Source organism: Canis aureus, chromosome 1, assembly GCF_053574225.1.
Source record: "Canis aureus isolate CA01 chromosome 1, VMU_Caureus_v.1.0, whole genome shotgun sequence".
NCBI classification, from domain to species: Eukaryota; Metazoa; Chordata; class Mammalia; order Carnivora; family Canidae; genus Canis; species Canis aureus.
Window position 1 is genome coordinate 88,017,937 of NC_135611.1, and position 27,793 is coordinate 88,045,729.

The 27,793-nt window shown below is 40.4% G+C and overlaps 1 protein-coding gene and 1 pseudogene across 3 annotated transcripts in view; both read right to left on the minus strand.

The window, feature by feature from the left end:
- Positions 1 to 27,793, minus strand: part of MAMDC2 (MAM domain containing 2) — a 147,770-nt gene that overhangs the window by 11,844 nt on the left and 108,133 nt on the right. For 2 of the 3 annotated variants that reach the window (XM_077907357.1, XM_077907362.1), the window contains exons 10-11: positions 19,185 to 19,278; positions 17,277 to 17,425 (exon numbers count right to left, since the gene is read on the minus strand). In XM_077907357.1, coding sequence (XP_077763483.1) covers positions 17,277 to 17,425; positions 19,185 to 19,278 — 243 coding nt within the window. Of the gene's footprint in view, positions 1 to 17,272; positions 17,426 to 19,184; positions 19,279 to 27,793 lie in introns of all 3 variants that reach the window. The other variant, XM_077907349.1, reaches the window with a different exon arrangement.
- On the minus strand, positions 5,114 to 5,846 carry LOC144289303 (large ribosomal subunit protein eL29 pseudogene; annotated as a pseudogene).

Sequence of the window (27,793 nt, forward strand, 5' to 3'; positions counted from 1 at the left end):
TCAGAAGGTCCACTTGATCCTCAATAAAGGGCCTTGGCTAAAAATGAACCACTCAGTTAGGGAGGAAAAGCAGGCTCCTCCAAAAGATGCTGTCACTGGAAAAATGGAAAGTAGAGACCATTAGGACTCTGAGACGTGACATCTTTGCAGAATGGAAAGGAAGCAATGGGGATCCATCATGCGTAAGATGCTAAGTGAGGTGCTTCTAGTGATGACAGCGTGCATCCTATTGGTAACAGTATAAGTCCCAGACAGAATTAGTCTGAGATCCTGCAAAAGAAGAAAACCCCTAATCACCCTCAGGATTAAATTAAATTATTTCTTTTTTGAGTACAATGCACTAACTATTTAGCCTCCAATGGGTGAAGCATTTTTCTGGAAACACTTTTAGCTCCTGCACCTCTGGGTCTCAAGTATTAGGCTGAAACCATTACCTCAGGTCTCTGGTTCCAGAGATCTTTGTGTTTCAGAAGATAAAGGATGAAAGGAAATCTCCCAGGCTTTTGAGCTGTGTAATTATACCACTTTAGGAAGACAAAGAAAACATCTAGGGGGATGTAAGTACAACTTGTTGCGCTTTTCTGGGACACTGACACCAGTCTACTTTTTAAAAAAATTTCATATATTTAAATTTAATATACATATGCATATATGTAATATCATAATATTAGGCAGATAGATACTAGTCTATTTTTCTTGAGTAACGTTAAGCTCTCCAAAAATGCTTGATACCATTTCTATTTTAAGCATATATGTATATTCCACTAGGCAATACCAATTGAAACCAATCTAGATCAACATCTATACATACAAACAATTTTAACACATTTGTCAACCTGATCAGAATTTGTCTCTCTGATGCTCAAACCAATTATTCCTCTTGATTCCAAATGTTTCTCTTTTTGACTTGCATGTGACATTTCCTTTCCCCAGAAAAGATCAGAGCTTCATAGAGAGCCAGTCTGTCTCACATGTGTTTGGAAAGCAGAGAAAAGCCCCATGTGTTGACAAGCTTTGCCACATTCTAACTCCAAATGCTGTCTGTCTCAGCAAACAAAAGCTCTGGATGGGAGCCAGGAAGCCCCAGCATTGAAACCTCAGACCAGCTCACGTGTTCTTGCACATGAAGGATTCCAATCTGTGGAAGGGATTATTAACTGAAATCACTTTCTCTCTGTGGGTCATTGTTTAACATTCAAGATGGGATTCCACTAGGTCTAGTGGGAGATCGGGGTCCCATCTGTTCTTTGTGCAGCAACCGTGATGTGTTGAGACACACACCATATTCATAATTTGGAACAGTGAAACAGCTGTTCCTTCAGTCTGATGCCTGCTCCCTTTCACCAGGGCTAGGAAGGAGCTCGAGTGGCCTGTAAGAGCCACGTGAACCGAACAGCTAAGCTGCATTCATTAAGCCCAAGAGGATTTTTAACACGGAAAAAAAAGACATCAGTACTTTGGGCAGAACAACAGCTAAATGTGTCTCTCTACAATTGCTTTTTACCATGCCTTCTAAATGATTTTTAAAGCTTGTCATAAGTAAGTTATTGTTTCATGAGCATGGAGTTTCAGTTTGGGGAAATGAAAAGAGTTCTGGAGATGGGACAGTGGTGATGGTTGCACAACAGTGTGAATGGACTTACTGCCACAGAACTGCAGGCTTACAAGTTATTAAGGTGGTAAATGTTGTGTGATATAGCAATTTTTAACAGAAGCTTGCCGCAGAAGCCTTCTCTGTGTTAGCAGGATCTGACAATATCAGAAACTAGTGTGAGAAGAGAAATCATACAAGGATTGAAGGACATTGGAGATTTTGATCATCTAGAGCAAATTTCTCAGATGGCTACAGACTAGCTGGGTAGCATCCTTACTTGTCTGCATATCAACTACTACAATTCTTAAAAGACAAGGACTAAAATTTGACTGCTAATAAATTTCAGTTATATAATAAATACATTAAGTATAGCTGCAATTTTCTTTTGTCTGACAGTGTAATTTCATAAATACATATCATTAGTTGGTATTTCAATGCATCCTTGATATTCTATCAAGAGGGAGTGTTCTTAGAAATGAAGACTTACCCCTTAATTATCAGAACTATGGAAGACTTATTGAAACATTAAATAATATCACAAAAGAAAAGGATGGTGTCTCTCTCTTTGAAATCATTAAGAAAATGTTGAGTAGCTGCTTTTCTAGAATGTAGTTGTGGAGGGGAGAGCCTGGAGGACTTTTAATCTATTGGCTTGTAGACTCAGTGAGCTAGGAAATGTTACAACTAGAGGCATTTTCTAGCTAAACTGGATAGTTATGTACTGATTTATTTATCCCGCTATCTTTGGTCCACAAAATCCCTGTGAACTCCAGGGCAACTAAAACAAATGTATGGAGGAATTCTGACATCATGGCAGCATATAAATGTTAATAAAGTTCCAACAACCAGTAAAATTCTATGAACTTGGGGCGCCTGGGTGGCTCAGTGGGTTGAACGTGCAACTCTTGATTTTGGCTCAGGTCATGATCTCAGGGTAGTGACATCAAGCCCCACGTCAGGCTCTGCATTCAGCACAGAAAAGTCTGCTTGAGATTCTCCCTCTTCCTCTGCCCCTTCCCCTGCTCCCACATGCTCTCTCTCTCAAATAAATTAAAAAAAAACATTAAAACCCTGTGAACTTTAAAACATGTCTTTACTGTCTTGTAAATAAGTAGCATCTGTGTCAGGAAAGACAAATCCTGCAGAGTCCAACCCTTCTCCATGCAAGTCCAAATTCATCTGTCACAAATGCCTGTATTATCTCATTAATTAAGGAGCCAAATTGTAGTGCAAGAGTTTGGGGGTTTTTTGGTCTTTGTTGTTGTTCTGCTAACTTGACTTGTCGTACTACATGACTGCCTTAATCCTTGGAAATATTTCCCAAGCTTTAGTCATACAAATACCAACTTCATGATTTTATTTTGTCTGTTCACATACCTACAGTATTAGTCACTTAATATTCTTCTTCAACTAGATTCTGTTTATTTATTTATTTTTATTTATTTATTCATGAGAAACAAAGAGAGAGAGGCAGAGACATAGGCAGAGAGAGAAGCAGACTCCCTGTGGGGAGCCCGATGCGGGACTCGATCCCAGGAGCAGATCATGACCTGAGCCGAAGGCAGATGCTCAACCACTGAGCCACCCAGGTGGCCCAGATTCCGTTTTTATTACATAAATATATTTATTCAAATAGGAAACTTCACATTAACATGAAAATAGAAAAAAGCTATAAATCTGTGAAATAACACTTTTGACGGACTGGTTACGTATTTTTCTTATACATGGATATTAGTATAAAAATAAAAAATATTAATCCACATGCCACTTCAGTTACTCCCTGGTTGTTTGGAGAACATTGGTTTAAGGTCTACCAACCATTCTTGTTACTACTAAGTCATTTTACCTGTAGTCATAGGCCATGATTTTCTACTTATAAAAGCACAGATGGTGATACAGAACAATAAATCCAAGAAAATATCCTAGAGATGAACATCACATCTCTTTGTAAAAGTTTATAAAAGTTTTATAAAAGTGTTTATAAAAGTTTATAAAAGTTTCACTTTTGTTATTATAAAAATAACAGGGGCACCTGGGTGACTCAGTTGCTTAAGTGATTTTGGTTCAGCTCATGATCTCAGGGTCCTGGGATCTAGTCCTGTGTCAAGTTCCCTGCTTAGGGGGCAACTGCTTGTCCCTCTCCCTCACCCTCTGCCCCTCCCTGCCACTCGTGTGCACATGCTCTCTCTCTCTTAAACAAATAAATGAAATCTTTTAAAAAAATTTAAAAAATAACAATACAATTCATTTGACTGGAGCTGATACAGTATTAAGGCTTTTCACAAATATGATCTTAGTTATGATCATCACAGCAACCCTAAGAGATTAACAGGACAGCTGTTGTTAACTTTATTTTACATTTGGAGAAACTGAGGCTCAGAGAACTTATGTGACCATGCCTCAGGTTGTATGCAGCAAGTGGCAGAGTCAGTTCACCGCTCATCCATTGGTCTTTCCATTAGATTTTGGAAAGATTTATTGCCTCGCCAGATAATGAGTCAGAAACTAAAGCTCCATTGAAATTGCTATGTATGATGATGTGTTGAGTCTAATAAACACACAATAAACTGGCATGTCCATATGGACATGTGGCTTCTGTGAGCTTTTCTTTTTATTTAATGGGCCTATATTTACTGCCCATCTAATGCAGTTGTCTGTAAACAGCTTTGTATGCCTTTCCTCTTTCTATTTTCTTGCGTGTGTTCTTTTTTTTTTTTTTTAATTTTATTCATGAGAGACATGGGGAGAGAGGCAGAGACATAGACAGAGGGAGAAGCAGGCTCCCTGCAGGAAGCTGGATGTAAGACTCATCCCAGGACCCCAGGATCATGACCTGATCCAAAGGCAGATGCTCAACCACTGAGCCACCCAGGTGCCTCTTGTGTGTGTTCTTTCAAGAATAAATTGATAGGTTTTTAGGAACGGAAGCAAAAAGGTAGAATGAAGTCTCCAAATATAGGTATAGCCTCTGAAGTTCCCAGAATACACTGCGTTCAAAAAGGATTCTGGGGGCAGCCCGGGTGGCTCAGCAGTTCAGTGCTGCCTTCGGCCCGGGGCCTGATCCTGGAGATGCGGGATCGAGTCCCACGTCAGGCTCCCTGCATGGAGCCTGTTTCTCCCTCTGCCTCTCTCTGTCTCTCATGAATAAAATAAAATCTTGAAAAAAAAAGAAAATGTTTAAAAAAAAAAAAGGGATCCTGTTATCACCAACATCAAACTAACACCCTCAAGTCATTAGGGAGAAAGATATTGTGTTGCTGCTCCAGAGTTTGAATCTATTATTTTACTAATGTATCAGTTAGTAAGTTCTGCCAAATTTGCATACTGCCATTATTTTACTGCCTATAATGTAAAAAGACACACAGAAAATATTGTTAGGATTAAATGCAAAGATAGCAATAAGTCAACAAAGCAGGCAGTAGGAGATTTTTTTGGATGTAATTCCATTATTGATTAAGTCGTACATTTAAATCACAGACACATTTGCTATTGTTGTCCTAGGATCCAAGTAGATAATAATTAAAACTCCCTTGGGTGAGTTTCAGTGTTTTTTTGTTTGTTTGTTTTTGTTTTGTTTTCCTGCCGCAGGTTTATTTGTACAAATAGCACAGGAGGACACCAGGCCCATGCAGACAGAAGCCCAGGGGTCATACCAGACCTTCCGTCCTCACACTGGCAGGCAGAAGCCTCTACACTGGGGCCTTTGTGGGGGCCTGGGCACCTTTGGGAGCCTGCGCTGCAGGAGTAGAAACAGGAGTAGAAGCAGGAGCCGGAGCCAGAGCTGGGGTGGCAGCTTCAGCCTGGGCCTTGGTTTGAGCCTTGGCCTTGGCCTTTGGCCAGCAGAGCCTGAGACCTTTGGCAATGCGGGCACGAGCACGTTTCCCGAGCTTGGGGTGAGCGATGTAGGCAAGTCGATTGAGCTTGTGGCTGCCACCCTTTGGGATCTTGGGCTTAACCTCCTTGGGCTTGACAAGGGCCTTGATAGCCTCAGCACGCACAGTCATGGCCTTGGCATTGTTGACCTGCATCTTCTTCAGGCCCTTCTTGTTGTGCTTCTTGGCAAAGTGCATGTTCCTCAGGAACTTGGGGTCTACCCCCTTAAGAGATTCATATCTTTGTGACCGGGGTTTCTTGATGCCATTTCTGTGCCATTTTCGTGACTGGTTGTGCGTGGTGTGGTTCTTGGACTTGGCCATGTCTGCACCAAAGCCCGCGGCTCCCCGAGCAGTTTCAGTTTTTTAATATTTAAAATGACCAGATTGCCTTAGCTGATCTGTAAAATCTTCTCTACCTGTAGCATCCTATAAATCTATGAATTATTATTAATTTGTTGAGTCAACTAAAATTTTCTTATTCTTTCAGACTCTATCCCCTGCTGGAGAGAAATTCTGGTGACATTCATCTAAGCAACATTACATTTACTATAAAATTACATTACTATAAAAATATGAGGTGATCGTCAAGTGGTTTTTATGATAATTAAATAAAAGGCATCTGGAGTACTTTATTACTATGTCAATTGTCTCCAATATTTACTACTCAAGACTGAGAGTTATAAAGGGAAAGAAGTAGAAAATCATAGTCTCTCAGGCAGTTTATAGCCAAAGGCAGTATAAATGTAAATTTTAATATTTTCCTCCTATTACCCCTTCTCAAAGAACAGAACACCGTATGATAACATAATCTCAAATATAGCAAGATCCTGAGTAGAATAGTAGAAATATCAATTAAAGAATACAGTTTAAGGAGACCAGAGACACAAAGATCTCGTTCAAAACTCTATGATTGGTGGGTACAGAGGAGAAAAGCAAATGCCTTCAAATTTTGAGTATAATAATTATGTTCTTAGATAAATGATGCCAAAAAAATGAAATACCAGAGACATCCCCTTCTGGCTATGTTGAGTAATTTGTAGCAGACCTACACTCCTGCTGAGAAGAGTTGGAAAAACAATGGATAATATCTATATATTTTAGAAAACACCTGTCTTGGTACTAGCAGAGAGGAAGCAGGAAGGATTCGAGGGGGCCGAGTTGCCAGGAAAAGGAGGTCAGGAAAGTGAATTCAACATTCTTCAAGCTGTTTTTCCCCACGGGGCATTTGCCTCGTCAGTTCAGAAGTTAAACAGAAAAAGCAGCTAGCAAGAGGCTGAGAAGCCAACAGAATTTAGTGGGTTGGGAAGATAGTAACTGGAGTTCTGGGTTGCCAAGGCAGCCAGGGCTTCAGAGTCAAGTTTTGTGAGAAAAGAGAGGCACAGAAAAGTGAGCGCATCACTTGGCAATCTTCCCTTGAGTCATGTGCCAAATGCTTAAGCTGTGGAGGGCAAGAGCCAAGAAGTCAAATGCAAAACAGAGTTTTTAGCAATCTCACCAGCTGAAGAGATAAAAATTAGTCTAGGAGATACTAAAGAGGAGGGCCCTCATTAAACGCCAGGGTTTGCTCTCAGAGAATATCTCCTAGGTGTAGGAGAGAACAAGATGTTGATCCAGCAAAGCAACACTTGCTCAAGTTGGCCTAGTTCTGATTGGGCTGAGGCGACCTGTTCTACTCAAGCCAGCTATTTGAGAAGAGATTAAATCCTCTCTGGGGAAAAACACATCATCACTAAGGATTCTATAATTTTTCATTCTCAATGTTCAGTAATCAATTAAAACACCAGATATTTCAAGAAACTGGGCCAAAGCGGGGGGGAAAACAGACTACAGGAACAGAAGCACAGGTGACCCAGCTATGGAGCTATCACACTTTTAAGGAGTGTAAAATAATATGCTTAATAATTTAATAATACAAAAAAAATAATTTGATAATACGACCATTTAGTATTATGGCCAAGAACTAGAAGATAAGATAAATTTCATCAAAGAATTTGAATCTCTTAAAGAGAAAGAAGTTGGGGACGAATGTGGAGCTTTGAGAATACCAGAGTAAGTTCCTCTGAAAGTGTTTCTCTATCAAAGCAAGGGGAAGATTTAAAAAAAACTGTCAAATCAACTTATTCAGAACTCTGGAAATTAACTAAAGGCATACAACAATCTACGAGTTTTAATTCAAGAAAAATGATAATCTTGCTAAGAAAGGTAAATTTTTAGCCTGACCTAATCCCATCTTCATTCTCCTACTCCAAGATAAACTTGAAAACCAGGATCTTTACAACTCAAGTATCTGTAAAAAGCAGTAGCCTACAGCAATTATGCAAGGGGCTGAACTGGTTTGGAGCTACCCCAAATCCTGTCCCCAGAAAATTGTCACTATTTGACCTGTTTGACAAAGCATGGGCAACTTCTTAAGGCTTCTCTTTATTTAATTTGACTGAGGTAGACCTTACTTTGTATGAACAGCCTTATCTCCAGGGCATTTGTCAAAAGCAATCAGGTAAATAATTGTTTAACACTGCAACTGCCTGAGGTGAAATTAACAATTGAAGCTAACAAAAGACTGACCAAAAATTTTTAAAGAAAAAAAAATAGGTCATGGGATGTGCACATGGGATGTGCACGGGTGAGGTTGGGGCGGGGCTTTGCAAAGCCTCAAAATACTCTTGGCAATCTTCATGGCTTCTGAGAGGTCCCATAGGATCCAGCAACCAGTTGGACACAACAGTGGCCAAGTTAAATGATGCATCCTTGTATCTGTTCTGCCCCCTTCCTTGCTTTGGCTACCTTCAATCCACATTCTGCTCCTTGGCACCACACCTCCAAAAATACTACCTGTATACAAACTTGTATCTTGGACGTCACTTTCTTGGGAATCCTGCCTGGCAGTTTCCTATACACCCACCAAGTAGAATCGTTTATAGTTCCCTGAAGCTGCCACCTAGTTAGGTGGCATACTAGTTAAGTGGTTCCATACTTTGCACGTGCCATTCCCTTGTTCTGAAATGCTACCTCATCTTGCCATTCTTTTTTTTTTTTTTTTTAATTTATTTATGATAGTCACAGAGAGAGAGAGAGAGGCAGAGACACAGGCAGAGGGAGAAGCAGGCTCCATGCACCGGGAGCCCGATGTGGGATTCGATCCCGGGTCTCCGGGATCGCGCCCTGGGCCAAAGGCAGGCGCTAAACTGCTGCGCCACCCAGGGATCCTTCATCTTGCCATTCTTCTTGGTGAACTCTCACTCATCCTTCAAGATGCTCCCAAGGAGAGCTAGCTGCTTCTCTCTGTGTGGTTCCAACTTCTCTAGAACTTAACCCTTAATACTATACTTATCATAATTTTGGGACAATTATTTGGTGCATAAGGCATAGTAGATGCTAAGAAAATGGGGAATAAATCAAGATCATCTGGATTTGTGACTGCTCCCAGTTCTAAGATGTTTCTTTTTCTTTTTTAAGGATTTTACTTATTTATTCATGAGAGAAACAGAGAGACAGAGGCAGAGACACATGCAGAAGAAGAAGCAGGCTCCCTCCGGGAAGCCTGATGCGGGACTCGATCCCAGAACCCCGGGATCACACCCTGAGCTGAAAGAAGGTGTTCAACTGCATCCCATAAGATGTTTCATCTTATATACACATAGCGTGTGACACTGGTGGCTTGAAAAAAATAAATGTTTTAAAGGGGCCTTTATTTGCTAATACTTTAATTTTTGAACGAGTGGTACCTGTCATATTGTAATCTGAGAGCCAATATATCCACCTACTTATGTCTCAAGCCACTGGACTCCAGAGAAAGAAGAAGCCACCCTTTCAGGCCTTAGGACACACACTAGATGTGCAGGCTGCAGCCCTGGAGTTAAATTTACAACACTGGTTTGCTGCCATCAGAAATAGCTCAGAAAAGAATTTACTTTCTGCTAGATGCATTTCTATAGATGTCTAAAAATACCATCAGTTTGAATATATCCTTTCCAAGAGAAGATACCCTTCTTTGGCTGAAAGGTGTTGGGGTGAGATCATGCTGCTATGTGAAGAACTGGGCCTTTCACATAGAAGCTGTCACAGTTGTTCCAGGTCGTTTGCAGTGTCCTAGTATCACGAAGGCAGGGAAACTCTGGTGAGACAGTGTGGCCAGGATATAGCCAGTAGAGTCTGACATTCCTGAGATTCTGTCCTTACTCTACCTGTTACTACTCCGTGGCCATGGAAAAACACTTAAATTCTCCCAATTTTGGTTTTCTCATGTGAAAAACAGGCACTTCCACTTACTTTACAGATTGTGGTAAGGATGTGTTTACAAACTGAATACCCATGCCTCCCCCTCCCAAATTTATATGTTGAAATCCTATCCCCCAACATGATGATATTAGGAGGGGAGGCCTTGGGAGCTGATTGGGTCATAGAGGTGAACTCTCTTCAATGGGATTAGTACCTTTTAAAAAATTCATTCATTCATTCATTCATTCATTATGAGAGACACAGAGAGAGGCAGAGACATAGGCAGAGAGAGAAGCAGGTTCCCTGTGGAGAGCCTGATGTGAGACTCGATCCCAGGATGCTGGGATCACACCCTGAGCTGAAAGCAGGTGTTCAACTGCATCCCATAAGATGTCTGCCATAAGGCAGACACTCAACCACTGAGCCACCCAGGTGTCCTGGATTAGTACCCTTTTAAAAGAGAACCCAGGGATCCCTGGGTGGCGCAGCGGTTTGGCGCCTGCCTTTGGCCCAGGGCGCGATCCTGGAGACCCCGGATCGAATCCCACATCAGGCTCCCGGTGCATGGAGCCTACTTCTCCCTCTGCCTATGTCTCTGCCTCTCTCTCTCTCTCTCTGTGACTATCATAAATAAATAAAAATTAAAAAAAAATTAAAAGAGAACCCAGAGAGCTCCTTTGCCCCTTCAGCCATGAGGAGACACAGTGACAAGGTGGCTGTCTATGAACAAGGAAGCAGGCTCTCACAAGACACCCAATCTGTGGGTGCCTTGATCTTAGACTTCCCAACCTCCAGAACTGAGAGAAAAAAATGTTTGTTTACACCATCCAGTCTGTGGTACTTTCATTATAGCAGCTCAAATTGACTAAGACAAGATATAAAGTCCCCAGCATAGTGCCTGCACATGGTAAATGTTCCATAAATGATCACTAGCTAACATTATTTCCCTAGTAAAGCAATTGCTAAAGTAATTCTAAGAACAAAACCAAATCATCTTTAATCCAATTCCATATATGTAGGTACCCATGGCAAAATTTGCTGCCTCGCCGGCATTACTGTAGATAGGAATAAAAAAGATATAACCTGTAAAAGATTTTCTTTAGTTAGAAAATTGAAAGGTGCCTTGAGAACTTTCTAAAAATTTGCATTGAAACAGGTAAAGAATGAAGAAGAAGGCAGACCCTGGAAGCAGTGTGCTGAAAAAAAAAATCAAAATTCTCTTGATTGTGCATCAAAGGATTTCATTTAATGAATAAAGCATTTACTGGGAGTGAATAGTGGGCACACAAAGATGTTTTTGCATTATCATCTTTGCAGAAACATCCAGCCAGCTGAAACATCCTTCAAAGTTTTCAGAGACAAAGCAAACACTATCAATATCATATTTCTTAACACAAAGCCACACCCAGTTAACCAATACATCCCCCATAAATCAGCAAAAAAGGTAAATAAAGGAGGAAAATTATGAGTAATTGAAGATCTACTGAATGTGCTTTTGCTAGGTTATCACGGATTTTGTGTGTGGAGGGAACGGGGTAGAATGTGGTATGCAAATTAAACAACTTTGAATTATCTTATTAGAAAGTTGAGAGGGGCAGGACAGGGACCGTTCATTTTCTGGAAGAAGAGCTTACCTTGCTCCCTCAGGATTCAGCACACCGTGCACTAACTCCAGGGAATTCTGTTATGTGTTGTACTGCATCCTTCTAAAATTCACACACTAAAGCCCTCACTCTGGTACTTCAGAATGTGACTGTATTTGCAGATAGCTCTTTTAAAAAGGTAGTTAGGGGGCACCTGGGTGGCTCAGTGGTTGAGCGTCTGCCTTTGGCCCAGGGTGTGATGCTCGGGTCCTGGGATTGAGTCCCGCATCGGGAACCTGCTTCTCCTTCTGCCTGTGTCTCTGTCTCTCTCTGTGTGTCTCTCATGAATAAATGTTAGGGTGGGTCCTAATCCAATGACTAAAGCTCAGGACACAGACCACAAAGACCGAGGGCCAACCATGTGAGGCCACCACCGGAAGAAGGGCATTTGCAAGCTGAGCAGAGAAGCCTCAGAAACAAACCAATCCTCTCAACACCTTGAGCTTGGATTGGACTTCTCGCCTCCTGGATCATGAGAAAATAAATTTCTGTTGTTTAAGCTGCCCAGCAGTATTTGAGGTATTTTATTAAGGCAGCACTGGCAAGCTCATACTGAGTCCAAATACCCACTCCTGACGTTATTTATGATCCACTTGGGAAGATAAAAGTGATATATGCATAGAAGGATTAGGTAAGAACCACTAGACTGGCATGAGGGTGACTGAGGTGGCAGCAACAACCATGGCCACAAGTGAAAAGAGAGCCAAGGAAGGAGAGGTCATGGAGATGAAGGGAGGGATGGGGACACCTTTGTTGAGTCTCTACTTCCCACAGGCACTGCAGGAGCGGCTCCCGTACAATGTCATCAGTGATACTGGCCACTCTTCTCCGTCTCCTTTGCTGGTTCTTCCTTTTCTGACCTCTGAACTTTGGAGTGCTCCAAGGCTTATCCCTTGGTCCACTTTTGGGTCTACAAGACCTCCCTTGGAGATCTCACCTAGTTATATAGTTTTAAATATCATTCATATGCCAACAACTTCCAGCTTGGCCATTCTCCTGAATCCCCCGGCCCGGCTGTCCACTCGACACCCCTCCCCCCTTGAATATCTATTAAGAATCTCAAACCTGACATATTTAAAACTGAGCTTCTGATCTTCCCAATAAACTGCTCCACTCAATCTTTTCTATTTAGTTGTCCACAACTCATATTCTAGTTGCTCAGGTCAAAATCGTTGAAATCATTCTTGATTCCTCTCTTTCTCTTATACTCATATTTAATCTATCAAGAGATTCTGTTGCCTCTGCTTTCAAAATATATCCAGAATTTCACTCCTTCTTACCACCTGGACTGTCATTGGTAAATCCACCCTCACTGCAAATTCACCATCATCATCAGTTACCTGGATGCCTCGCCTTATTCCAACTGGGTTCTCTGATTTCACTCTTGTCCCATTTCCATTTTTTAGTCTTTTCTCAACAGAGCAGCCACAGTGATTCTCTCAAAATGGGGCCAGGCCACTTCTTCACTAAGCTCAATATTTTCCAGTGTCCTCCCATTTCAGGTAAATTAAAATCCAAAGTCTTTTTAACAAATGAAAAGGCCAGGACCTGGCCCATGATTATTTCTCTGATCTCACTTCCTAGTACTGCCTCCCCAACTCACTCTGTTTAGCAAAACCAGCCTTGTTGTCTGTGGGACACAGTGAGCATACTTTCACTTTAGGGGCTTCCCACTGGCTGCTCCCTCTGCTTGAGACACTTCTTCCCAGAAACACACTAGGACAGCTACCCCAACTCTTTCCAGGCGACCTTCTCAATGAGCTCTGTTATGCCTCTACTATTTAGATAAGCCAACTCCATTTACATCCTCCTCCCAATTTCCAAGCTCCCCTGCCCTACTCTATTTTTTTCTGTAGCAATTTATTACCTTCTAACCTATATAATTTATACTTCAGTGTAGTCTTCATTGTCTGTTCTCCACCTGCTAGATTAGAAGGCCCAAGAGGGCAAATGATTGTTTTGTTTTGTTCATCTGTGTTTCCTAAGTATCTAAACTGGACTTGGCACATAGTAGATGCTCAATGAATATTTGTTGAGTGAAAGAACAAATGAATAATAGAGCATTAGGGCATTTATTATATACCAGGTCATATCCTAACCATGTTTTAGATTTTTTAAAAAAGATTTTATTTATTTATTCATGAGAGAGAGAGAGAGAGAGAGGGAGGGAGAGAGAGAGAGAGAGAGAGAGAGAGAGAATGGCAGAGACACAGGCAGAGGGAGGAGCAGGCTCCATGCAGGGAGCCCAACGTGGGACTCAACCCCGGGTCTCCAGAATCAGGCTCTGGGCTGAAGGTGGCACTAAACCACTGAGCCACCCAGGCTGCCCCTTATGTTTTAGATATTGTCTCACATATAAATGATACATACATAAATGTCACCACAATCTATGATGTAGGTACTAATTATTCCACATACAGATAAGGAAATGACATTTAGAGATGTTCAAGGTAGAAGTGAAATTTGGACCGTAGCAGCAGTTGAGTCCCAAATCTCTCAATTTTTAAACTTAACCAGCCTATAAAGCAGGTAGATAGGCAAGGGGCTATAATTATTCTTATATAATCTTTGAGATGACACAAATGAAATGAAGAGATTTTATGTAACTATCTCATGGCTCCATACATAGTGAGTGGGGTATAATTCCAAAGTTCATTGGTCTGTACCTCGTGGAAGTCTGGTGACCCTCCTTGCCCTTTTCAAAGACCCCTTTCCTCCACTGCTTATTATTTTTGCTTTGTGCTCTCTTCTATGTCCAAGACATTCCACAGCATGTTACCCTGAAAATTCCCCTGTGGCAATCTACCACAGCATAGCTCTCTTTGAGAGTATCTCTTCTCAGATCTGCTACAACTAGCTTTCTTGGTGTCTCTGAGAAATGGAAGAAAAACTATCAACTCTCCTCCATCCAAGAAAAATGCACATAAATACAACATCATGATTACAATTGACTCTAACTCAAACTGATTTGTTCCTGACCTTTCTCTACTCCTCTTATAATAAAAAGTTACCTCCCTACTTCTAGGGGTTTTGCTAAATAAATGGCTAGTTATTTATATGTGTCAAGGAGGGCTTATAGCTCATTTATTCATTCCAAAGACATTTCTGAGCATCTGTAGTATACAAGGTACAAGATTAAGCCCTATGGGGATTCAAAACCAAGGTTGGCAGTACCTTGCCCTGAAGACATTATCAATCAGAGCCAATGAAACTCACTTTTTAAAATTTTTGTTTGAGTTACCTCTTTCCACTCGATTTATTTATTTTTAATATTTTATTTATTTATTCATGAGAGACAGAGAGAGAGAGAGAGAGAGAAAAGGGCAGAGACACAGGCAGAGGGAGAAGCAGGCTCCATGCAGGGAACCTGATGTGGGACTTGATCCCGGGTCTCCAGGATCACACCCTGGGCTGAAGGCAGCACTAAACTGCTGAGCCACCAAGGCCGCCCTTTCCACTAGATTTAATATTGAAAGACCTACAGTTGCTACAGCTGTCTTGCTATCATGAGATGAGAGCCTATCTAAGATTAGAGTCAACCCCAAAAAACCAGAGCAGAGAGGTAGACAGGAGGGAAACTGGCTCCTGATCACACAGTTTTATCCTCTGCATCAAATTGTCCCTAGAGCTAACCCTAAATGGATTTTGTCTGTTACAAAGGGCAACAAACTATTCCCAACCAAAACAGTATTAACATACAAGTCTTTCTTTTTTTTTTTTTTTCATACAAGTCTTTCAATTATCTTTTTAACCCCCTGGTCTTCCCGATACAGCCTCACATACTCTTAGAGACCCCTTAGAATCTTCTACTCAGTGCTGGAAGTGGGAATCTATTCTACTGGACCAATGCTGAATGTCTTTAACATCATGTCTATTGAAGCAACAGTGTTCCAGAATAAGCTCCCGAACGCAGAAGGAAAGAAAGAAAGGTCAGTGGTAGGACCAACCTGCACATCTCCTTAATCAGGCAAGAGTGCATTAGTGCCTGAGGTCAAATGGACACTCATGGAAGGTGGATGGAATCAAGAGCTCTTGAAGGGACCCCAATCCAAAACTGCCAGGTAGAACCCAAGGAGAAAGTCTGTGTGAGTTGTGGCTTGCAGAGCAAGCACTAAGGGAAGAGAAGGTGGTCACAGGACATTAGCCAGAAAGTACACTGCCAGATATTGTAAGATGCAGTGGTTCCCCAAAGAGCCAATATTTAGGTATCTGCTATAACAGAGGATATTCATCAGTCAAGAGAGAATCTGAAATAGCACCCACTATTTTATTTTATTATTTTACTTTTAAAAAAATATTTTGTTTATTTATTCATGAGAGACACAGAGAGAGAGAGGTAGAGACACAGGCAGAGAGAGAAGCAGGTTCCTGGAGGGGAGCCTGATGTGGGACTCCATCTCAGGATCCCAGGATCACACCCTGAGCCAAAGGTGTCCCTAGCACCCACTATTTTAAAAGTTCTTTTCTTTCCATCTCTCTTCCACTTATCCTGAATAAAGATCATGAAATGAGGGGTGGAAGAGGAAGTCCAACAAAGAAAACAAAGGAACTTTCTTCCCTTTTCTAATTCCCAAACTACGAGTTAGATCTCAGCCAAGGGAAAAAGAGGTGACTCAATTGAACGAGAAACTGAAGATTTGATTTGGACTGGATTGTGTAACACAAAGAAGTAGGTAACTATTCTAATACCTCAACAGGACTGGGAAACTAAGGGATCGGGGGATGGAGAAAGGAGAATATTTTAGGGTACGTTTCAAGAGAGCGTCCAAAGAAAGAATAAAGCTGTTCCTGATGGTACCCCATCAAGTTTAGCCAATTCACAAACAGGTTACACTGCAGGGTGCTCTCTGGTGTTATTCCATAGGCTTATCTTGAGGTAGGCCATAAGAAATAGCAGTAGCTAACTCACCTTTGTATTATTTATTTATCTAGAAAGATTTATGTATTTATTTGAGAAAGAGAGAGAGTGTGTGAGCAAGGAGAGGGCTAGAGGGAGAGGAAAAGAGAGAGAGAGAGAAGGAGGGAGGGAGAGAGAGAGAGAGAGAGAGAGAAAAGCAGACTCCTTGCCGAGTGTGGAGCCCAATCTGGGGCTTGATCCCAGGACCCGAGATCACGACCTGAGCTGAAATCAACGTTCAAAGCCCAACTGACTAAGTCTCCCAGGAGCCCCTCCCTTTGTATTTCCTATTATAATGGCTTCTTTGCTAGGACCCTTGAGAAAATATCTCTGCAAGCTTATGATCAGGCATTGTTCTGCTTCTCTGGACTGAACAGTGTGCACCCAATGGATACACTAAGCGAAATTAAGAGTGTCTGTGAGAAAGCTCTATTCTGTATGGGGTATATTACCACTGACATTGTTTACAACTGCTGCACATGGTGATAATAAATCAACATTTAGTGTATTTCATTGTCCTTCATATATTTTCTGCAGAAAATGCACCCCCTTATTTTCTACACCCCTTGGTGGAGTGCTTCTTCTTTAGCCTAAGGACACAGTAAATCATGTTTTTCATCTTTGTTTCAGCTGCTAGAAAATGTAGAGTCAAGCTCGCACGCTAATGTTCCCTCCCTTGTCTGCCAGCACATTTTTCATTCGAGGCCTCAGTGCTGGCTCCAGCTTAGATCACTACTTTTTTTTTTCCTTCATGCTGTCCCTCTCTCTTTTATTTTTAAACCCACTTCTAATTAAATTATTTTTGTGTGCATATCTTTGTAAGCCCATTTAAATCCTCTTTGCGCAAGATACATAAACAATGTATAAGCAGAAAGAACAATCTTGAATGCACAAATTTGACGATCTATCCCAGGGGTGTCGAATCGCATGTGTAGCTCATTCTAGACCCAGGACATAAATTTGCGCCTTCCAAAATGCAGTGAATGACCCCCTAGAAAGCTCGGTCAGGTTTCCTTAGCAAACAGTACCATGTGGCATAACTCACCTACCCCAGTAGTGTGATCTCCCTTTGGTCCCGTGTAGGAGGTGGGAGTTTCTCCTCTCCTCCTATGCCAGCTGCTCCGGTTTCTTCTCTCCTGAGTAAATGCACATTCATCTTGTTCAAAAGTACACTCTCCAGGTGGAGGTGGAAGCCTCTCTGTAAGGAAACAGCAGGTGTTGTAATTGTTAAGGCCTTTTCAAAGAAAATGCATCCCGTGGCTTAGAAGAAGCCCACCCTGCATGTATGGATGTCACCTGGCCATACGCCTGAGCTTGAGCAGAGGCAGCCTCCCTACCCCCCAGCTGGCCACCCACCTATGCCAACCTCTTGCCCCCAGCTAGAGCCTGGATTCTACTGTGGGTTCTGCCATAGCAGTGGAGAAAAATCAGAAATCTAGATTCCAAGGTGTCGGGATAACTTCGAGAAAGAAACCTCCTCTGATTGGTGAGTTTATTTGCCCGAAGGAGCTTACAAAGCTCTGAAAATTGGAGGGAAATTGCCTTTATGGAAATATGGAAAATAATAAAATTGCCTAGAATAGGTTTCTTCAGAAATCCAGGATAAGTGAAGGAAATCCTTAGAACAACTCTATAGTTGCCTGGAGGGAAGCAGAGAACATGCAAAGGCTCACTGTGCTTCTGGAGACACAGTTTAACATGCGTGGAGCAAGTGAGTGACTTTCTCTGAGCTTCAGTATTCTCACCTACCTCACGGGACTGTGTTCAGTGAGATGATGCACATAAACTATTTAGAACATGAAGTTCTCAATAAATAGTAGCTAAATAAATATTAGGGCTTCGTGTTGTGTCACCTGGAGCCTTATTTTCCATTTCCAAAAACAAGTATTTATGTCTTTGGATGATGATTCTTAAAATGAGAATGGTGCCACCTCCCACTTACTGGAAACTTCTTTGCCTGAACATGGTTGTACCTTTCTGCATTGAGATTCTTAGCAAATTTCTCTAATCTACCACCTGTTTTTATTACATCTCTTGCATAATAATTATTTTACTCCATTTTATTTTATATACGGTACAAGCTATGCCTTGACTGTAGAGATTTTTTTTATCTTTCTTTTCTTTGTGTTATCCTTGCAGTGCCTCACAAATCAAGAGGCTAAAAACAAATTATCTTTTAATTAGATAAACAAGGAGATGATCCTGCAGTGCCACACTGATACCACAATCTGCCTGTTTGTTAGAGAAATAGATACACCTATGGTTTAGGATGCAGTGGTAATCAGTAGATACAGGCTGAGGTATGCACCATTATCTCATTAGACATAGTGTCCGACACATGGCCACCATCTTTATTTTGTCCCTGTCATCCATGCTTGGTCCACTGTTCCACTGTCATTTAATTCACTTAGAAAATATTTCATTTCATTATCATTTAAAAATTACATGCTTACAGGCTCCACACTGGGTGTGGCGCCTGCCTAAGATTCTCTCTCTCCCTCTGCCCTGCACTACCTCTCTAAAAAAAAAAAAAGGAAAAAGAAAAATTACATGTTTAGTATAGTATCTGTATAATAATGATTTCATCAATATCACTTGAAAATCTACATTCATGTAAGACAACATTAAAAATGCCAGGTCCCGCATGCGAGGGCATGTACAGGTATTATTCCCACTGTTCAGGTAGGTATTACTATTACTACTTCTCTTAAAGATGAGGATATAGAAGTCAAGTCACATGTACAAAGTCATACATTATATACAAATCATCATTTCTAAATTCTAAAACTTACTACACAGATCTGGACAGAGGCACTTCTGGCAAGAAAACAACAACAACAAAAAAAACCCACAAAAGCAAGCCCCAGATTAAATGTATTTGGTGTATTCTTAGAGAAACAGGATGTGCTGGCACAGGCCTGGGAGACAAAGGGCGCTTGAAACCTTGGCTGTCTTACCTGGAGATGAGCAGCTTCCCAATTCTATTGTAATGTCGTCCAGGGCTACCAGTCCACAGTCCCAAAAACTTTTGCATAGGCTGATGAAAACCACCTACAATTCCGAGAAAGAAAACTATGAATTCCATTAGCTGCAAATTAGAAATTCTTACAACTTGGGATTTACTTAGTCCAAAGCATGCATAAGCAAACCACAGAGCCCTCTTCCTTGTCCACATGAACTATAGGTCCTAGTGGCATGAGTTACAGCAAGTCATTTATACGTGACCCTGAAACTACTTCTATTCTTTTTTTTAAGCACAGTTAAGCTCATAATGATATGCTGTGTATATTAATGCTGGAATTAGTTCACATTCTTCAGAGAATTGAAGGAGGAAGGCAAGAGGTTAACCACCTGGCAGAGGAAAACCTGTCAGGTTTTAAATATTTTCCCCCAGATAATCCACAAAGTGCATACGGGTTGATGGAATGCCAAGCATTTTTACAAAACATTTCCAGTACAAACAGCATTGATTTTTTGGAAATGAATTTCTGGCAATGTGCTTCATTCATATTGTGAACAAAGTCCCAGTGATTTGCCATCTGGAGATTCATGTTCCATTTCCGAAGAAAAGATATATGTCCTTTGATAATATCACTAATAAAAGCCCTAAATACAGTTATTTTATCAGGCCAAACATTTTTATTCTTCTATGTGAAAGAAAAACCGATCCATACTATAAATTATTAAATTCATTGTGCCATAGAAAGGGGGGTGGGGAGGAAGAGAAGTTTTGCATATCTTTCCAGTAGACTAATTTTATTTTTATTTTTTTTAAGATTTTATTTATTTATTCATGAGAGACACAGAGACACAGGCAGAAGGAGAAGCAGGCTCCATGCAGGGAGCCTGATGCGGAACTCTATCCCAGGACTCTAGAATCACGCCCTGGGCCAAAGGCAGGCGCTAAACCACTGAGCCACCCCGGGATCCCCCTATTAGACCGATTTTAATGTCTCCTTTTCATATACAAGATGAGCAAAGAGTACTTTTCAAAACATTTATATTAGATTTTCACTGTACTTTGTGGTTTATAAAGCTGCTTCGCATGTGTAACCTAAGGTATAATGAGCACGAAGTCATTCAGTTCATGTGCAATCCCTCAAACACAAATATTAATTCAAACAAAGACAAAGAGATATAACAGAAACTAAATCTCAAATTAGGAATAATGAGAATATTTGATTTTTTTTTTTTTTTTAGATTCTAATATTATGTTGTGTCTTCAACTTCTCTGTGTTACCAGCAGGATCTCTTTGCTCTTTGAGGATGGGAACCATTAGCATACAAAATTTGTTTCAAAATAAATTTAAAAATGATGTGACAGTTTACCACTATGCAAAGTATAAAATGTCTTAAGCCAACATCTTTAGAATAATTACTAATTATAAGATGTGTAAAAGTTTACTTGGACCATATTTAGGCTGCTTTAAATTAGAATAGTTTAGAGATGTAACAATATATAACTACACATATATATTTACAAGGGACAAGGTAAAGGGGGTATTTTTGTTTTATCTCTGTTAATTTTCTAATTTTTAGAGATTATAGAGATTATCAACAGGGTTTTTGTTCTTGTTTTTGTTTTTTTTAAGGTTTTATTTATTTAGGGCAGCCCCGGTGGCCCAGTGGTTTAGCACTGCCTTCAGCCCAGGGTGTGATCCTGGAGACCTGGGATCGGGTCCTGCGTCGGGCTCCCTGCATGGAGCCTGCTTCTGCCTGTGTCTGTGCCTCTCTCTCTGTGTGTATGTCTCTCATGAATAAATAAATGAAATCTTAAAAAAAAAAAGTTTTATTTATTTATTTGAGAGCAAGCATGAGCACGGCGGTGGGGCAGAGGAAGAGAGAGAAGCAGACTCCTCGCTGAGCAGGAAGCCCAAGGCTGGGCTGGATCCCACCAGCCCTCCTGGGATCATGACCTGAGCCAAAGGCAGTTGCTCAACCGACTGAGCCACCCAGGAGTCCCTATCAGCAGGGTGTTCTACTTGCAGGATTTTTGCCTAGGAACTTATTCCCCATTTGCAAACCAAAGCTCTATGTCATCAGCATTGAATGCAGTTGTATTTTATCAGCAATGTTTATTGTTATGGGGGAAGGATTGTCAATCTGTCTCCTAATTTATTGAATAAATCGTGCTGCAGAGAGAAAAAGTCCTGGCTTTCCTTCCTTTTGGTAATTTTCAAGTCTATTTTTCACCTAAATAGTGAAAATGTACTTTTTCCAAAATGAATCTGGGGTGGATTCACCATGTAAACCATTACCTAAATAGGACTCAATCATTTGGCATGTAAATGGATTCTAAGAAGGGGAAATAGTAATGTGCTCTCATGTGTTTACTATAGCATTATTTTATGATGACCATAAAACCAAACACAAGCAATAAAATAAGCCAGCAAGCCAACAAATGAAACAATCCAAAATTTCACAAAAATACAGGAAGTGAATAAACTATGGTACCACAAGTTAAGAAATAGGAAAACATTAACTCTGATTGCTTGTGAATATTATTCAGTAGTATGAAAGTCTATTTCTCTCATAATGTTAAATGAAAAAAAAAGCTGGTTATAAAAGATAAAGTTAAACAAAATAAGATAAATTATACTGAACTCATCTAAAAGTACATAGAAAAAAGCCTTGAAAATTTATCAAATTTGGAACAATTATGTTAGGCCCATGAAATTATATGAGGGTTAAACAGAATTTCCTTCTATTTTCCAACTATTCTTTTTAATTTTGTTATATTTACAACTGAGAAAAAAAAAAGAAAAAAGAATCAGGACATCTATAATTAAGATGTGGAATGAGCTAGTGTTTCCTAGATTGGCATTGTTTATTATAGTAGCCACGAGGACATGTGGCTATTTAAGAAGTAAAAATAAAAAATTCATTTCTTCAGGCACACGGGCCACATTTCAAGTGCCCAGTAGTTACATATAGTTAGTGGTCAAGTGAATTGGACACAGCAGATATATAGCATTTCCTCATTGCAGAAATTCCAATGCATAGAACTTCCTGGCTCCTTTTAAGAATTCTAAACGATTTGTGAAGGGCCACAGTGGGTTAGGTGAAATGCTAAAGCTGTTCTGGACAAGACTAGGCCACTAGGTTGTTCCTATCTTAGAACTCTTTCTGCACTGAGAATACTAGCCAGACCACATGTTGTTCTGTCTTATAAAAGATCCACAGTCAGTTAGCTATGAACTAAGATTCAAGCTACGGCCTCAAACCTCAAATCTGTTTGGCACTTGCCTATCAGCATTCCAACACACAAAAGAAACATGACAAGATCAGTTTGTTTGGTGGAACACACAAGATTTTCCACTGTGCTATTAATAATGCTGATAATGTCAGCTCCTATTCTTGGGCCACCATCTTACATTTTGAGGGCTACTTGAAGTGGAAAGGTTACTTTAGGGTAGTTGTGCCTGGGCCAGCTAATGACCAGGCCGGGTTGAGACAGGAAAAAGGGAAAGCCAAACATCCTGGTCTGTTCTTCAGAACCCTGTCCCTAGGTCCAGTTAAGAATGTGACAAGAAGGGAACTGGTCATAGGCTAAATTCTTGAGGGATTAACTTCTTGCTTATTTGTAGATCTTTTTAAAAAGAGTGTTTATTTCATTTTAGGCGGTATTTCAAAGCTAGTGGAATACCTCCGTAGACTGGAAAAAAAATTCCTAGGCAACCTGAATATATATTTCACATCCTGCAATGCATCAGAATGTCCTCCACAACAAACGATTATCACTAACAATTATAAACACCAAAATATCAGTAGTGCTGAGATTGGAACACTGTGCTGTAGATAAACGAGCACGTGCAATGCCTCTTTTAAGTATGATAAAATGTTAAGTAATATTGTCGATCCTTACTTGACTGTATTTAAAATTACTTGTTTGCAAATATGTTTACGTAGCTCTCAAGTTACTGCCTATTTGTGTTGCCAAAATTAGTCTAGGTAGGGCTCCTCTGCAAGGAATATTCTCTATCAAAACAAAAATTGCAAAGTATCACAAGCACCTAAGGACTGGGACCTTTAAATACACTGAAACAACATGATCTATGCAGATCTCATTTGCCATTAAGTTTTAGGAGATTTGCATAAAATCAGGAACACCTGTCTAAGGGATATATTATTTCACTTTGTTCCTCGTCATCTCCTTCTCAAATACACTAATATACACTCTCTGATGCATTGCAGGATGTTAAGCAGCAACGCTGGTCTCTACCCACTAGATAACAGTATCACCCCCAAGTTGAGACAATCAAAATTAGATGGAGACATTGCCAAATGTCCCTTGAGGGGCAAAGTTACCTCTTAGCCAGAGGTACCTCTACCTATGGTGGGTGGGGGGTGGTAAAACACTGCTGGGTGGATGATAAAACCTCACTTTATTCTTCCCAATCAGCACAGGACAGTTGTTGATGTTTTATAAGCAGACTAGATGGAGTTAGTTTTCTCTTCCTCTCTTTGTCACTGGGAGATGGTTCTAACAAGCAATGAAATATCCTCAAGCTCTGGAAACAAAAGGCAGAGGAGCCAAAAAACCAAGAGAGATGGACAAAAACTCAAGCTACATAATCATCCCCGAGATTTTCAAGGCTCTACTGTTCCAATTTCCTGCTTCAGAAAACTGCAAATTTGTCAAAGGGCCATAGAATCTTTTCTTTGTTTACATTTTTCTCCCTTTCCAAAAAGGATCATCTACTCCCTCAAAACAACATAATAATGGGCAGCAGATCATAAAAAGTAACTGAGCAAACTTTCTTCATAGTCTACAATTTTAATTGTCTTCTAAAGTTATTTTAGGGGGGAAGAGGGACAGTGGGGTGGGTAGAGGGTCTGTATGGGAATCTAGTCACAAGGCTGTGTTAATCAGAGGAGCTAGACTATCCCTAGGCCTGTAGAAGTCTGTGAAAGTTCCTGGTTAAAGCACCCAGCAAAGAAAAAGTAGATAAACAGATATATTGGGAACTTATGTTCTCAAACTAAACCAGGTTAAACTTTTAAAGGAGTTAGGGTTACTGATTCTAACTTTATGAAGTGTCATAATTTAAGGGCTACCCAACCAACTTCGCTGAGGGAGGGAGGTAATAAAGCTTTCCCAAGAGCTGTGGAATATATAACCACAAACCTTTGTTGTGAAGCGAAAAAGGATTGTTTGTATTAAACAGCTAAACACTGGCTGAATTAACTTGATTTAAAAGTGTCTTTTAAAGTAGGCTCCATGGCCTGCTCACTAGACATAGTTGGCCAGATTGTTGGCTTACCCCACCACCTACTTTACTCATTGAATAGCTCCAATTGGGCCTATAATAAGTATGTGAATGATAGTTTCCAGAAATGGCCTTCTATCCTCACATAGAAACATTTCAGTTGTATGCCAACAATATCATAAATTACCCAGGTTCACAAAATGAACCTAGCTAGGCTCCTGTTAAAAGCAGTGGACCTTGACAATTTAGCAGAGGGCCTGATTCTGAGTTAAATTTAACTTTTCTTCTGATGAGGTTAAACTCCTTTGAAATCATTTGGACACATAAATTTGGGTATGGTGACTTCAGAGTTGGTGGAATAATTATTCATAAAATTACTATAATCCAGTCTGTGAAGTTACAGAGTCTTTCATTAAGATGCGTGGACACAACTGCAGGGTATCCTATATAATACAGTTGTATTCATTTAACTGTTTGACAATAAGCTGTAATAGAATTCTAAAAATAAAAGAACTGTAAAGCAAAACTAAACAAAGTCTCCAATATTAAGACACTTGGCTAAAGGGGTGGAATTTTCTCAAATCCCTAAAGACAGGCTGAGTGGAGCTTCATCTAGAGACACGAGTACAGGACTAGCATTTTTAGAATCCCAGCCATGTTTTGGGAAATAGTTGCTAAATTGTAACAGCATGCCTCCTGCAGATACTATATTTGGTCTTTAGATCCCACAAATGGCAGGATGACCATGTGTTTTTAAATAAGTCTTTAGCTGACCAACACTTTTTTTTTTTTTCTTAAAAGACTCATCTGTTTTGTTTTTTCTTTTTCAAAAGACCCATCTGATTTAATTCAATTTTTGGCTTTGACAAGCAACAAAGATTGGGCAGCTTCCAGTCTCTCCCTCCGTGAGCCCTTCTGCTCATAGGAGCCTTCCGTTCTGGGATAAAGGGCGTGGTGTGGTAAACCTGCAGATAAACTGCTGAACTTCTTCATTGCTATTTTCGTGGTAAATATTAAGATCTCTCAGCTCACTGATTTCAGAAATCTGCACTATTTTTGGATCTTTTGGTCACTGGGAAGAGAAGAGAGACTCCAGGAGGCACATCAAAATCAGTCACTTTTTAGAATCTGGGAAGGCCCAGAGACCCTGTGATACCAACTCGAGATCACACAAGTCCAGCTGCAGAGCCAGATGCAAACCATCGCGCTCCAAAGATCTGATAGGGCACGTTTCATTATACCCACCAGTCTCTTTTCTCCCTTTTGCTTTAGGTATTCAAAACTGTGATTCTGAATCACAATGTTGTGTGCTTGAAACTAATAGAATGTAATACGCTAATGATACCTCAGTTTAAAAAAAATTATTCTGAAGGGTGTGATTTGGAAACTCCTCAGTTCATAGCAGTGGACCAAACGTGTCTTTGACCTCCATTTACAACCAGCTTCCTGTCTGGTTGCCTCATGTCTGTTTATAAGGAGTTTTTCATAACTCGGTACCAGAACCCGGCACCAGAACCCAAATCTTATATGGATGGTGGCGAAATTTAAAAGCTACCAGTCAGTAACCTCTCCTGCCTGCCTTCCCTCACCTCAGCCAACATTCTTCTTTGCCTTAGCTGATGACCCTGCCTCCACTTAGGCGCCTAGGAAAGAATGTTTTCAACTCCCCACAGCCACACCTCCCACCTTAGCTTCATTTGCACTTGTTTTCATTCCCTTCCCTTTGTTTGGGAAGCAAGGTCTGTCTGACTCTTAAATTTTTGGTCTTCCCACTGGGGACACAATGCCTAATCTACACAATTAATATTGAGGATCCAAATGGAAAATAAATGTGAGAGGCCTCTGGAAAAATGAACGTTAGACAAAGGTAGATGGTTGATACTAAAAATGATTGTTGGGACACTTGGGTGGCTCAGACCCTGAGCATTGCTTTCAGCTCAGGTGGTGATCCCAGAGTCCTGGGATCGAGTCCCCCATCAGGCTCACTGCAGAGAGCCTGCTTCTCCCTCTATTTCTCTGCTTCTCTGTGTCTCTCATCAATGAATAAATAACATCTTTAAAAAAATTTAAAAATAAAAGTGATTGTCAGTGTTTTAGGGTCTGACTCACACCCTAATAAAGAGGACACTGTTCTATATATTTATCCCATCAGTCACTCATTATCACTGAAGGGAAATAAGGTGTGAATGCCTTCCTGCTTTTTATATACTCTCGTCAGCAGGCAGGCAGGCTGAACAAAAAAATGCTGGTTGATCTCTGGCCCCTTCCCTCAGGAAGGACCCTTGGTTGAACCCTTCCCTAACCCACGCAATTTAAGGTAATGGCCAATTTAATGGACATCACACTATGGAGCTATTGTTGTAGGTTACTTGGATGGAGATGTAAAAACGCCAGTTCTACCAGAAGACGCACAGAGTGCAGTCAAGAAACAACAAACAAGGAAGAATCTAGGTCTTTATCCTGACCTTCAGCCCTGCTCTGGAACTTCTCCTGGGGTCAGGAGAGGACAGCTGGTACCGTAATACCCAAGCAGGAATATTGACTTTGCTCTACTCATGTCTGAGATAGGGAGACAGTTTTTTGGCCTGATTTTCACTGATTCCCAAGGCAAAGTGTAGATCCATGACTGGATGAAGGGCTGTGGTTTAAAGCTTGCATAACACTAAGCCCTTTGTAGCCTGCCCCAACCTATGTGACCAACTCCTACTGATGGAGAATTGGGCAGTTTCTAATTTCTTAGTATTATACATACTGCTGTGAGGAATATTGGTATCTAAATCTTTGTGCATAACCGTGATTCATTCCTTAGGGTAAATTCCAAGAAGCAGAATTGTTGCGTCAAAAGGTATTCATGTGAGGCACCTGGGTGGCGTGGTTGGTTAAGTGTCTGACTCTTGATTTCAGCTCAGGTCATGATCTCAGGGTTGTATTAGGCATGGAGTCTGCTTAAGATTATCTCTCTCCTTCTCCTTTCTATCCCTCTCCTACCATCCCCCTTCCCTCTCTAAAAACAGAAACAAAACTGTATTCATGTTTGGGGGCTTTCTTTTTGAGACATGTAATTTAATTGTCATCTAGAAATATTATTATCAATGTATCTTCATATTAAAGTTTATGAAAATCCTTATTTCCTTGCATCCTTACCTTTCTGGGATAATGTGTTTTATTTATATATATATATATTTTAAGTATTCATAGATATGACTCATATATGCATATATACATATATTTTTGGTCCAAACTGATTTATTTTTTATTTTAATTTTTAAAAGATTTTATTTATTTATTTATGTATTTATGTATTTATGTATTTATGTATGTATGTATTTATTTATTTATTTATTTATTTGAAAAAG